We start from the raw sequence: 14,864 nt of genomic DNA, 5'->3' as shown, positions 1-14,864 counted from the left end.
ATGACAATGAGTTCAGTGTTCTTCAGTTGCCTTCCCGGTCACCGGATCTGAATCCAGTAGAACACCTTTGGGATGTGGTAGAACGGGAGATTCACAGCTTGAAAGTGCACCTGAAAAATCTGCAGGAATTGCGTGATGCAATCATGTCATCATGGACCAGAATCTCAAAGGAATGTTTCCAAATATCTTGTGGAATCAATGCCACGAAGAATTGAGGCTGTTTTGAGAGCAAAGGGAGGCCCTACCCAGTATTAGTATAGTGTTCCTAATAAACTACACACCAACTGCAACTACACACCAGCTAAACTCAAGATCAGCAATCAGTAGGCGTTAACATCCAAAATTAGACTGATTCATTCATCAAATAATGGTCATTCACTGATCCTCAGCAGCAAATACACGTCACACCAGAGTAACACAATGCCTATTTATCGCTGTCTGGTACCATGCTGTGGTAGTCTATATTTATTTCAGCACCGCGGAGAGCAGCCGCAAAGTAGCAAGTGAGAGCATGACAGCGATTGGACCGTAAATAAGAGCGCAAATATCGCGAGTAGAGAGCAGTCTCACTATTGGTCTGGACTGGAGGGGACAGCAGATTTGCGGGCGATGATAGGAGGACTACGACGTTGAGGATTTATTGCTCCCACGACCTCGTATTAAAAGTATAACAGTGAATAGAAGTACTGCCTTGTATAGCTGTATTGTCAAACTGTGTCATTTGATGCGTTGTGTCTCACTATAGCATGCAGCGAAGGAACAGTTGATTGTCAATAACGATACTGTACTCAGAACGAGGTAAGCAGATTATGTGTTCAATGTAATTCCTGACCGGGACGGTGCAGGTCCCTGCCTGTCAGGACGGTGTTTATTGAAAGATAAGGAGGGGGTTCACTTTTCTTGCCGCGAATGTATGAATTGTCTGATGAAAAGCAGTATAAAGTAGAAAATATTGCAGCGATACAGTTGATACATTTTTGCATGCTGTCTCTGTTGAAGAGTGGGAAGTATGTGTGAAGTGGCCACTATAAACAGATCGGAAGGATTCACAGTTCTTAAAACCTTAGAGCCACCATTGAGCCGATGCTTCCACCCCATACCCGTCGGGTTAAATCCCTCTGGTCGAATGTGACAACGTAAAGATTAACTCCAGCACTTGCCGTAAAAACACACTGCATTGGTCTAGTCAACAAACTAATGTAGCCTAGTGTAAACCATCTCATGTAAATGCTGTAAAGGACATCAAACAACATGTGCTATGTACAATACGACAAATAAAGTATGACAAAGTGTCATTGATGCATGTCTCTTTCTTAATAACCTTCATTTATTTGCTCTCAGGTGAAAGAGATTGAGGAGAAAATCAACCTGAACAACATAGTGTCCTAATGGCTGGTAAGGATGTTATTCTTGAAAATGAAATTAAAGATGAAATAAATGTATTGAGTTAAGTAGCCTGTAATCCCGCAACATCATCAATAAGTTACTGGATAAAAGTTAGTTTGTAATGTTTGTCTTATATTTATCTCCCATGTAGGCCTAAAGTTTGTATCATTTGTCTCAAATACAGTAGCCTATAGTTCTAATATCTTGTCCTGCTTCTTACCATGTGCCACCTCCACTAACATTACCAATGAGTTGACTGTTGGATTTTTATCAGCAGAAAATAACTTCCCTCCGCTGCCGGGCTTTATTCCTCTGAAGCCATGTTTCTACCAGGACTTTGATGAGATCCCCGAGCAGCACCGCACCATGTGCAAGAGGATGTACCACCTGTGGATCAGTGAGTGGCACACACTGAAACATTCAACTCTACCAGTTAGTTCCTCCCTTCTCACTGCATAATGTGTATCCTTCCCCAGTTTACTGTTAAGATAATATCATTGTGGTGGAGAGCGAAACACACACAGAAAGCGGACAGTTAACCCCTCCCATGCCACAGGGTTTGTTTTCTATGGCCACAGGCATTTTTTTCACTTGGCACAGCGGAGAAAAACACATAAGACGACAGAGTCTGCCCCGACTAGATAATGTTTATCTACTGTACCAGCCCCTGGGGAAGATTAGGGCTATGCTGCCTCTTGGTCTCATCTGCTGACTAACATTTACTCTCTCTGCAGATCCCCCCCCCATAAAAGATAAACATTTGAACAGGTATTCTATACTGCTGCTTTTGCACTGTTGGGTGAGCTGCCTTGTTGTCTGTTCCATTCTGCAGCACCGCTCAGTATCAACCTCTCCTCTCTCACTCATTTCCTTGTGGATGTTGTGCAGGGGTGACATGCTGATGTCACATGTTTTGGTTTTTGCATTTTTTTTTTTGTTGTGTGATGGTTTTATGTGTGTTCATTGTGTGGCATTGTTATACAGTGCACGATTGTACTTATCTGACTTATCTGATTGTACTTAGTTTTATGCCTGTTTGATACTTTTACACATAAACTATGACAGGTCTATACAGACCTGAAATCAAGCTCCTAAACACGTGCAGGGGAGAAATCATTCTGTGTTACACTGCATGTATTGAAAGAAGTCATGAATATGTGTGTGATACCACCAATTGTGCAGAAAATACAAAGGGACTGCTTATCTATACTAGGTTGTGTTTCTTTGGGGGAGATTGAGAAAAGGATAATCACATAATGAGTCTTGTGTTGTAGCTCTGGTGCAGGGCTCTCTTTCTTCCTCTGCAGACCAGTAATTGAACCTGATTGGATGCCTATGGCAGTTTTGCAGAGAGGGATGGAACTGAACTGTTCACGCAGGGCTCTAATTAGAACTAATTTGAACATAAGGGGAGTAGATTTGTTACATTACTGAGTGCAAAGAGAGGCTGAAAATGTGAACTGCTGCACAAAGGGCAGTCAAGGAACCAGAGTAGAGAGAGAAAGAGCTAATTGCTAAATTTCGAAATTGGCACTTTGCTAAGGTGAAGAAAATACTGTATTGCATGCCTTGACTATCCTACACTGTGCCTTCCTGATTTTGACCCTTTCTTGAATGAGTGTTACATTTTTGTGTGAGATAATGTGTTTGTTGGTCTTTTCAGTAAACAGTGCCACTCTGGCAGTGAATCTGGTTGGCTGCTTTGTGTGGATGCTGAGTGGAGGGGGTGTGACTAACTTTGGCATGGCCATCATGTGGCTCATTCTCTTCACGCCCTGCTCCTATGTGTGTTGGTTCAGACCCATCTACAAGGCCTTCAAGTAAGTGGATATCACCCACAGCCCTGAGGGACACATTCAACTGTGTACTTTATGGAGTTATTGATGCAGTCATGCCATTTGTTTTGCTTAATCCTTTTCACATGTATAAACATCCACTGCAATGTAAATAGTCTATGTATTATTTGGGTTTCATTTTTTATTTACGCATCATCATATTCCAGGAAGTAAATATAAGCCTGGCATTAGGATATCTATGATACTAATGGAGGATTGACGAGAAATATATTTTTTGAGGGAAATGTCCCTTTAATATTGATAATGATTGATAATGAATCTTGGTTCTCACAGGTCTGACAGCTCATTCAACTTCATGGCGTTCTTCTTCGTGTTCATGGCCCAGGTGGCCATCAGCATCATCCAGTGTATAGGGATCCCCGGGTGGGGAGTGTGGTAAGAAAACACTTGTTTGTTTTGTCTAATCTGTATTGTTTTGTCAAATTAAAAAGGAAAAGGAAGAAAAGGACAACACAGTGATCCATCTTGCTACACCGAAAACATCTCACACTTCTAAACGACAGCAGTGAAACTCCCCAACCGATCACACCCGCTCAACTCATTAACAAGACAGTAGCAGACAATCAGAAAATAGCCTTGCAGAACATTTATGATCGCAATGTCATGAGATTTTGCGAGGCAGATTTTTAAGGGCATCAAAATGTCACCTCGCTCGCTTCTGATTAGCTAAAATCATTTTAATTGCACTTTCCATCAAGTTTATAAATGTCAAAGCATTCAGAAGTGGGTAGTTTTATGTACAGGACGTAAAACATTTTAAATATCATCCGCATTACATATAGTGGAGATGATCGATGCCATTTAACGTCCAGATGTTCGTGATAACATCATGTGTTCCATTGTTTCGAAAATCATCACCATCATCATCGTCACCATCATCATAGTCATAATCATCATAATTGTCCTAATGTGGATCATCATCATCAGCGAGAGTTTTATCATCAGTGCGTCAGTATTCTCCTCTCCACCAATCTGCTAAGACTGTGTTATTAGTCATTGCAAATGGTAATTTGTCTTCTTCTTCTCTCCGTGTGACAGTGGCTGGCTAGCCACCATCTCTTACATGAACTACAACATTGCCGTCGCCGTAGTGATGCTGGTCCCCTGCCTCATGTTCACTGCCATGGCCACCCTCAGCTTCATCGCCCTCACTAGGGTAGGTCAGGTCGCCTGTGACATCACAACCATGCTACCTAACACCATCGAGATTGAACAGTTCTAACTCTGTGCATAGAACAAAAAACTACAGAGAGTATCGTTTTCAGAATGTTGACGGTTTGTTGTTGATCTTTGTGTGGAGTATGACGTGATGTTTTTTTCTGATCCTCCTGGTTCTTCTCTCTTATGGTAGATCCATAACTCTTACCGTGGCAGCGGGGCCAGCATGGCCCAGGCTCAGGAGGAGTGGGCCACAGGGGCCTGGAAGAACCCCATGGTCCAGCAGGCCGCTATGGGGGCAGCCGCAGGAGCCATGCAGCAGGGGACCATGCAGCAGCAGGACCAGCACTACTCCTCCACCCCACAGTACAACAACGCAATGTAGCAGTCTCAAAGGGAGGTAAAGGGGGGAGGGAGAGGGATGGGCGGGGGTGGGGCATGCCAAATTGCAAGCAGGGGTTGGATATCTGCCCTCATCACTTTATCACAAGAGAAAAAGTATGGCCCTATGCAAGTGTCATGTATAGGGCGTCGTGCCCCACAGATAACACCAGCCAACTTAGCTCAGAGCACTTTTCGTAAACAAGGATGCACATCGTGTTCCGAGCATCTTCGGTCACACTTGACTGTCAAATCTAGTTTCCAGGGAATATTGTCAGGTTTCTACATCCGCTGCTCTGAAATGACACATCCCAGTCACCATCCAGCAGAGGCCTGTGGCTACTGGACATGCTAATAGCACCAAGTCTGCTTGTCAGAGTGCATTCTGCTCACCCACTGTCCTCAATGGACTCAGGCCTGCTCTTCCCTCATGTCCCATGTCTCCTCTTTGTTCTATGGGTTAGACATCATCAGTGAAGCAGCACCAGCATTTGTTTCATTGTATGATTATTATTCAGTATTTTTTCAAACTTTCTTAACCTGTTTGTTTTGTTTTATGAGTTGTTCTAACTGTAGGGTTGGATGTGAACTATGGTAGTGACTCCAGAAAGAAGAAGGATCATGTACTGATGTGCTGCAGTATTAGTTATTTAGATTTCTATCCATTTTGTGTGTACATAGAGAAACAAGGGAATACAAACTTTTCTTTATAGATTGCTGTCATAACTTATTTAATCAGATGTGTATATTGTATATAGGAGTTGAATTATTTGCATTAAGTCTGTAGAGAGCTAAGCAATGCTCTGTATATGCAGTTTCTAGATTTTTCAAAAAAAATTGATCTCTTTCTGAACCCATCATTGCGGTTATTGTGCTTTTGACTCTCTCAGGTAAAGCTGTGGTGTAGGGGCTGGAAGCAAACTGGGAACCTTTCCCCTAGTTTTGGATCAATGTTTTCAATAGCTCATTTGTATTTGGAATGAATGCCCTGTTAGCTCTGGGGCATACCTTCTATTGATTCGTTATGTAACTTGAAAAAGTGAAATAACACATGGTATTTTCATCAGGTAAAAAAGCCCAGTGTGTATTTACTCTCCTTTTTCTCCATTGATTGGTATGATGTTAACCCATACTAAGTAAATATGATATTGATATGGAGAGTACTCCACTTCTGAATGTATGAAACCCCTCAACATGGCAGTATCTACAATCTTGATGGTATAGCACACTTAATGAGAGAGATTGTAGTATAATTGTAATGTGGTTTTGCGCAAGTACTATTTAAGTTAGTTTACATTTTATGACATGAATAGTAGTACACATAACATTGAAGAAAATGACTTTCTCCATAAGAAGCAATAATTCTCATTTTGATATACGCTGGTATATTGAGGACGTACAGCGAATATGAACCACACTTCCTTTGAGTTTGGCCAGAGCGTTTGGTGTCCCTAAGGCTGAGTTTCTAGAGTGATTGCTTTCATCAACGGTGCTCAGATGCTGTATTAAAGAGCTTCAATGGAGAGATACCGTAGTCGTGAGCAGAAAGATTAGAAGCCCAATAGTATTTTTACGGTAATGGAAATATGTATACCCTTGAGAAGACCAGGAAACAGTTACGATGCAACAGGACTGAATGTAAACACACATTTTATAGTTCTACGGTATGTGTTGTATGAGACGTATAACATAGTACTAGTCATTTTAATAACCTGTCAATTTACTGACAATGAACTGACTTTACTTGTCTCTCTTGTAATATTATGGTTTTGTATTCAATGTCTTCTTAGAGGCTCTTTAATAAACGTGTTCTGATTGTCTTGTCTAATAGTTGTCAATGGACTACATGTCCCTGACTGTGTGGGTATTTGACCACAGAGGGGCGCTGATGGCTCAGACACTCCCTCACTGTTCATTGCCCTGTTCAGAGACCAACAAAATGCATCCTTCCTTCCTCCCTTACCTTGAGGTAATCGCTGATCTAGCATGATTGGATAAAGCAAGCGTTTCACTGCATCGCTTTCGCCAATCAAGTCATGTCAGATCAGTGATTGCTTCAAGGAAGGGAACAAGGAAGGATGCGTTTGAAGAGGATTCAAACAGGGCTTAGTACAGGTTACTCTGTGTTCAGACTATATCTGTCTCCTCCTGCTCCCTCCCAGGCAGGACAGAACACAAAAGACCTGGGGAGAGAAACAAGGGACATTCAAACTGATTAGGCTTGAGTGAGCCTCACACTGCTTCCCCCCCCCCTGTCCCCCAACACACGCACGCACGCACACACGCACGCACACACGCACGCGGGGGGGAGGGGGGGGGGGGGGTGATGGCTGAGCAGGAGGTCCCCAGGAGCACACCAGAGTGAGCTTGTGGAGAAAATGGGGACCGCTTATGACACAATATGGGTGCCACTTGTTCCGCGTAACAGGGGTTTGGTCTAAATGGCACAGTGGACAGAACGTTGTCCCTATGAGGTGGGGAGAGAGAGGGAGAGAGATAGATAGAGAGACAGAGAGAGAGAGATTAGTGGAGGTCATGCTGATTCTATGGTGAAAGTACAACTAAGATAAAGGAAGGTTATTGAATGTCCTCTTTTTTCCTTCTTCCATATACAAAGAGAAGGCTATATGTACCCAGTTTAAGATCTGTGGTGGAAGCCATGCAGTTAGAGGACATTTTTCAACAAAGTGACATGTTTGTTTGTTTGTTTGTTTGTTTAATGTGCAAATGTGAGGGCTTACTGTAGCTTAGCGAATCACAGACAAACATGAATAGAGCTCATTGAAACTGTGATATATTCTGTATTTATTTAACATGCTGCGTCTGAGAAACTTTGCAATTGTAATGAAGCAGTAGCATCGATCAAAGTCTTCCTCTATGGTTTCAACAACCAGAGTTCATGTCAGGAGATGCTGCCTCTCTGCCATCTCCATGTAATTGTATGAGTGGAATGACAATGTGCAGTAAGCAGAGCATTGTTGACAGTCCCTGTCCTGCACATTATTTACAGTGATCTTGTGAGATTGCGTGGGACATCTGGAGCTATATTCTCAAGCCCAGTTGTAAGGGGACTCATCTGTATTTCATTATAACTTGATTGTATTTAGGACCTTTTTGTAAATGTCGTTTTGTCTTCATGTTGTCATGTTTTTTTGATTTCCCTTATGGATAATAAACAACTCGTATTGCATCTAGTGTTTTCAGTTTTGTAAATGTTTTTCTTCTCTTTTTATGTCTTTAATGTGTTATTTGGAAGCGGAGCTGTGGTACTGTATGTGCGTGAGTGTGTGTGGTTATCTATTTGTCACTGTCATTGTGATAACTCTTGAGCCCCATGCTGAATTTTGAACTTGACACTTACTCGTTCTCAATTCATGTTGCTTGGATACGCACACTTCTCCTGCAGATCGTTAATCTGCAATCACTCAAGCATTTCACGTCCTATCCTTTCCCAACTACTTGTTTCCATTGTTTTAGTCTTTAGTTTGTTCATTTGAATCAAAGACGTTGCATTTCATCATTAAAATGTGATTTCAAAATACTTTCCAATACATTAAACACAATAAATGAATCCCCAGACATTTATGCACTATTGTGGCAGAGGAAAACTGGAGAGCCAGTGAGAATCTGTTCCTATAGGGGGCAGTAGTGCGCTGAGTTGCAGAACATCCGCTGTTTTACCACATCTCCACTGGGGGCAGTATCTGACCTTTGTTTCTCTCTGCTGTGGTTTCCCCAGATACAAAAGTCTGTACATGAACAGAAGAAAATCCCCTATAGTACGGATGATAAAAGCTGATATGGCCTGCGTTTACTTGTCTGCCTAATAACTTTACTCTTGGTAAACTCAAACATACCCGGCACAATTTCACCCTCGACATCCTCTGAGAAGGTGCCTCATCACAGATTAGATTCAAAAGCAGTTTAAACGGATTTATCTGTGAATGTCCCTCTCGCCGCTGTCTGCTGTTGAGAGTGATAGAATCACCCGGAGGAGCTGGAGATGAAATTACACAGTGATATAAGCACCCGGAGGAGCGACCGCCAGGCATGCTGTTATTGGTATAAACATGGAAATCGTTCTTGTAGGCCAACATTTTTATGAAGGCAAAGTCAGATGCCTTTAGGTTAATGTGAAATAGCACTGAAATAGCAACCGTCAGCCACGGTTTCCAACCATTGATTTGTAAACAACTTTGTGTTGTAATGCTCCAGCGGATTGCCCTACCCTGGATGTGGGGAAGATGCTTCCAACTACAACAATTTCAACATAGATACTATGAACACACTTGCTACTTGACACAAATGTAGTCTTTGCTCTGTATGATGGTGCAGCAGACACTACTGAGTGATCTCATCTGGCGATGTCCTTGGGGTCTGAGTGAAGATTAGGGCGATGTGAAAGCTGTCCTCAATGTTGCATTTACGACCTAAAGTCAACAGCCATTCCTCAAACATGTTGGCTTTAACTTTCGACCTGGCTGTGTGTCCCTCCTGCCTTCAATATTTTGATTACCGTTACCATGGCAAACAGCAAAAATTCCCTCATCCAGTAAACATTCTCTCATAAGCTTCCCCATGATCAGTCAAGCTTACATGAGAGGGTGGTGGAGGGTGGTGTGGGGTGGAGGTCCACACAGAGGCCAGTGTGTATGACCTGGGGTTGGCTGAACACAAAGGGGCTTTATGTGCTACCACTCAGAAGAAAGTTCCCCCTTCATTTCCCCTTCGGTTAAACAGACAGACACGCACGCACGCACACACGCACGCACACACACACACACAGGTTCCTTGTAAACCACTCTCTGAGAGGTGTGTGTCTGCGGTCACTTACCTAAACCCAACCCGGACTTGAACACCCTTCTCTGGGATCAGTGAAGCATGCCATGGGTCGTCTTGGCCCGGGCCGAGCTGGCTGTGGGGTGTGTCCTTGTCTCGTTTGTTGTTGTTGACAAGGTCCATTGGCAGACCATGCTCTATTTGGTCTCTCTCTCATTCAGTAACATGATTTCATCCCCTTTTTAGCAGTAAACTTCCGCTCTTGAACTACTGATTCAAGAGCAGTAGAGGGAAAGGCACACAGGTGGCTTGTATAGTAAAACCACACCAATCTCACCACACAGATCCAGTATAGAAAACCCACACCAATCTCAAAACACCAATTTAGTATAATGTACTCACTGTGACTACAGTAAAGAGCTTGTCTGAATAGCAGATTACGGTCTTGTTTCCTTGAGTGGAAAGTTCTGTATATATGTCGCTAAACATATATATTTCACACAAGATGGAGGCCGAGGCTCTTACGCCACGATGCAGTGACAAGCTACCTCGTCCAACTCTGTACTATACAAACAAGCTGTTGACTTGCACCTCAGTTAACCCCTTGGTATTTGGTGTTGATAGACGCGGGCAGGAGAGTGAACTTTACAAAAACAATCCCACCAGTAAATTATTAACACAGAGTAGAGACTGTGAGAATCAGTCAGCTCACTCCAACAGCAGTAGTCATCATGTGTTCAAAATCCGACATGGCCAGCTCATCTTCACTCTCACACACACAGACACAGACACAGACACAGACACATACCGCAAGGAGCGTGTTGATGAGAGCGAGCCAGCCAAAGAACTAAGGAGGGTCACCCAACTGTCTGGAGACGGGCCATGTTACTCAGCTACAGGCAAAGATAGCCGTCGCCGACGCCGCTGGGCTGTGAAATCACCCGTCTGATGATGGGAGTCGTCCCATTGACAGCAGAGGAAACTGTGACAGTGGAGGCTGGTGGAATCCGTCCTCTGAAATATGGGGCTGTCAGACGGGGGGAGAGATGTTAGAGGCAGAGCGGCGCGGCGTGGCGGCGCGGGACCATCGCTCCCCGTGGCTGACTTCATCAGCTCTCCTCACGGAGCCACTGGGGGAAGGGATGACGTCTGCAGACAGCTAGGCCACTGATTGAGGGAGTCCGATTAGAGCCGGGAGCCTATCTCGTCTCCCCGACATCCACTCATTTGTTCCAATTGTCTGGGACTATAAACACGAATATCCCAACTTCAATTTCTGCCTTTCAAAGAAGAGGGGAGCCTTAATGAGAATGTATTGCCATGCTGTTGCAGCCGTGTGGACTCCCGGGGATGCTGGGAGGAGGGGGGAGTTGTGCGGAGGGGATGCGGGCGGGGATGTGGGGGGGGGGGGATCATCAATTTGCATACTCTCTAAAATTGATGAGTGGAGAAAGTGAGAGGGAAACCAAGTTGTAAGAAGAATACATCTTTGCCGCAGACACCAAAGCCGGGGCCAGATGTTTCGGAGATGAGGCAGGAGGCGTTTAAACTGTCAAGGCCCACGCGTTCGAGTGTGTCGTGAGTCTACTACACAAGCTGCTTTCCCTGCCTCGTAAAAAAAAGCCATCGCCTTCGATGCCGAGCACTAACACAAAAAGTGAGATGTTTGTTAACTCCGATATATACAGTGCACTCCGCTCTGCATAAATTGTGCAGGATGAGCCATTATCAAAACAAATGAGCCAGTGACTGCAGCTGCATGTAAATCAGAGCATTCTATTCTTTTCCCTCGCTATTCAGATGACGGCAACCGTTTTCTTTTTGCTCTCTCTCCCTCTCCCTCTCTCTCTCTCTCTCTCTCTCTCTCTCCAAAGACAATCTCACGTTTCTCTTTTCCATAGAGCTATGTATTTATATCCTCTTGAAAAACAAAGGTGAGTCTTCATTCATTTGATTAAGTTGCAAAGCACAGTTTTCATCCAGAAGAAGATGAATTACCGCCGGCCTTGATGTTCTGCCATGGAATCTCCGCAGCAGCAGCCAGGCTCTGCAGAAATGAGACCTCATGTCTCGAGGTGTTTTTTTTGGCACTGTACGGTTGCAGCATAATAGTTCCTTCTTTCTCCCTCCTCATAAATTCAATTAACCTCACACAGACGAGCTAGAGTGGGGAATGGAAGTCTCAAGTTGTGTCTTCAAGCATCGTCTTGTCTCATTGTAAGCCAGCTGGTCAAATTAGTGTTTTTCGGGAACCTGTCCATAGTCACAGAAGTTCTATCACTGATCTGGGAGAAGGGGAAGAATACTGAAGCCAAGCAGAACACCTACACTCTTAGAACAAACTAAAATAGTTATTTGGCTTGTCCCTGTAGAAGAACCCTTTTTGGTGCAATGTATAACTCTCTGTGGATTTGGAAAGGGTTCTTCCAAGGAAATTCTTGCAGAAAAGGCGAAGAACTATTTTCCAGAGTGTAGGATCGTTGTAACCGTGTCTGAGCAAGTGTACAGGGGAGGCTTCGGCACCAGACAGGCCACTTCAGACCAGATCCCTGAGAACAACAATGGACAAGGAGATAGATATTGAAATGGAAGATACAGACAGGCAGGCAGAGAGATGGAGAAACAGACCACAGAATGAAGACGTATATGGCATTATGTACTGGTTATTAGACACATAATCAACCTTCCCACAGAGGCTGGCTGGGCTTGTGGGAGTTATCCAAGAGAAGATTGCTCTGTGCCTGTCCCATGGGGATGTGGACGTCAAATGTGTTCTGAGTGACAGCTTGTGAGTGGCATCTTCACGATGAGGATATTTTCAGGTGAAGCTCTGCAAACCACTTGGGGATCTCTTCTACCCTCCTCCTCTCACTGCTCTCTTCTTCATCTTGAGAAGTACTAGACCTCATTTGATCCATGCGGCCACGCCTAGTAGCATGAGAATTGAAAGGGAAGTGTGTGTTTATGTACGAAACGAATCACACGCCATAACTTCGATTACATTCCCACTTTTCCTTTTGAATGTAAAAGCCGGGGAATGCCTCCCCGCCCCATTTGTGAAGCTGATGTTAAACATATGGAATACACAGCACTGCGTGCTGCATCTCCGTGCTCTCTTTATTTACACACACACTTTTATTTGCTAACCGACATTACTGTCTTATACAATCAAAACTGTCTTTGCTCTGTAAGGTACGTTGCACAAGGAAAAGGCTCACAGAAGCCTGAACAAATAATCATCACACAGAGGAAGTCCCTTCAGAATGGTCAGGGTAACACAGGGCTTGACACTGGCTTGAGATCAGTACTGTGTCTATCATAACAACGAACATCGTACGAGACAGGAAACATGACATTTTTCTCCTGGTGATGGAAAATACTTTCAAAAGGTGTCCATAACACAACCACTCACTATCGTCACTCAATATATTCAAATCATTGGGTTATATTCGTAAGCAATATTGTGAAAACATGTCATGCAGAAGGTACGGTTGTATAATGTTAAACAGCCATAGCAAAACTTGAGGCAACTGAACTCCCCCTGGTGAGGAGGAGGGCTTAAGTGGAACAGGTGTGATGACTACGAAGGGAATGGGACCCAGAGGGTGATGGGAGTTATTGGGATAACAAGACCATTTTCTACATTTCGGCTTTGCTGTTCTTAAGAAAATTGCCGCGAGGTAGTAATTCTATGTTGTCTGATGTGAGTTTGCAATCATTGCATGTGACAAATGCATTTGGGTAGTGCAGAGTAGACCAAAATATATGTTTTTGAAAAAAGAAATGTCCCACACTGCTAGGTACAGAGAAGACAGACAGCAGACTGTCGCACAGACACCAGTTACTCCCTCACAGCCAGAATCGGGGCCGAGTCACTCCCCTGTTGAGAAGCCTGTGAAACACCCTCAAACACTTTCACTCCGCTTCCTCTCCCTTCTTTTGACTGTGTGTGTGTGTGTGTGTGTGTGTGTGTGTGTGTGTGTGTGTGTGTGTGTGTGTGTGTGTGTGTGTGTGTGTAGGTGGCACGTCTCTGTTCTCTTCTCCTTTCATTCCCTTCCATCGGATTCTTCAAAGAAACCAAATCAACTCCTCTTTGTTTGCAGAACCTTCTAATAACCTTGTCTATTGAAGGTGATTCCTTTTTTTTATAAACTCTTCAAAAGGTCCGGATATTGCTTGTTGTGATATATCCTACCCCCCCACTGTGCACACATTTTCTGGTTCCTTCTTGCTTCTAGTTTGTTAAACGAACCCTCATATTTATAGTCTGGACCTTAATTGGCTTTGAGGGTCACTAAAGTTCAATGAAATAAGTGTTAACCTGTTGGCTGGAGGGGGATCGGACAAGGTTCATTCTGTAGAAACCTGCTGTAGTACCTTAGACTTAAGGTAATATGCCCAATATACAAACAAAAGCTAATTTTCAGAACTGAGTTAATATCAGTAAATGTGTGCATTTTATGAGGCAGCTGCAAATGTATACATCTATTTTTGTTCTTTTACTGGGGGCACTGTTTAACATGTATATATGCTATTCCTGCATGGTGACATTACATGCCCATAATGATATTCAAATGAATCTCACCACATTTCTGGGGAGCAGGACATCTGCGCTATGTGTCAGGCTAACTAGAATAGAGACTGATCATCTCCAAGCATGCTTGGTGATGCAACTTAATGCCAGAATTCATTTACATGGTTGTTGAGGCTATGCAGTAGTTGTACTTGTTGGATGATATCACATGACGCACTCATGACACAAATGAGACAGACTTGTCTTTTGCTTGTCCAAACCTACAGTGTTTTTGCATGCATTGTATATTGTTCTTGTTTGAAAAGGTCTGTTTTGCATTCCTGTCTGGATCATATATGATACATTTACATGGCCACCCAGTCAGACCTACAGTAATAACCTAATGCATTAAACATACTGCATCTGACATTTTCATAGTATGAAATACCACATGACATTTTCATAGCATGAAAATGTAAATAATGTTACCACTTTTAAATCAGTTTTTTAATTTGATTATTTGTTATTTAACCTTTATTTAACCAGGAAAAGCACATTGAGACACACAATCTCTTTTGCAAGGCGAAGAAAGCAGCAGCAGCAGACAACGACATTAACAACACGACAACATTTGAAACATACAATTACAATAAACACACCAACATGACCACCTAGTAGACTGCATCTTGTAGCTGCTTGTGGTGAAGGAAAGGAAGCTTCAGAGTTACAGGGCGAGTTTACTTAATGGTTTATACATGTTAACTACTGCATTGGTACATGTTGGTTGGTAT

General features: G+C 43.3%; 1 protein-coding gene across 1 annotated transcript; it reads left to right on the top strand.

Annotated features, from left to right (window-relative positions):
• Positions 1-686: 686 nt before the first annotated feature.
• LOC310819845 (secretory carrier-associated membrane protein 5-like) lies at positions 687-4,785 on the top strand (the record flags this gene model as incomplete). The annotated part of the gene is made up of 7 exons (XM_083691255.1): positions 687-798; positions 1,342-1,395; positions 1,661-1,783; positions 3,050-3,206; positions 3,516-3,617; positions 4,281-4,398; positions 4,594-4,785. The coding sequence occupies exons 2-7, from the start codon at positions 1,389-1,391 to the stop codon at positions 4,783-4,785; spliced, it is 699 nt and encodes a 232-aa protein (XP_083547381.1). The 5' UTR covers positions 687-798; positions 1,342-1,388.
• Between the last annotated feature and the right edge of the window lie 10,079 nt (positions 4,786-14,864).

This window comes from Argentina silus (assembly GCF_951799395.1).
Source record: "Argentina silus genome assembly, chromosome: 19".
In the NCBI taxonomy this organism is placed as follows: Eukaryota; Metazoa; Chordata; class Actinopteri; order Argentiniformes; family Argentinidae; genus Argentina; species Argentina silus.
This window is presented reverse-complemented; position numbering and strand designations above follow the sequence as displayed.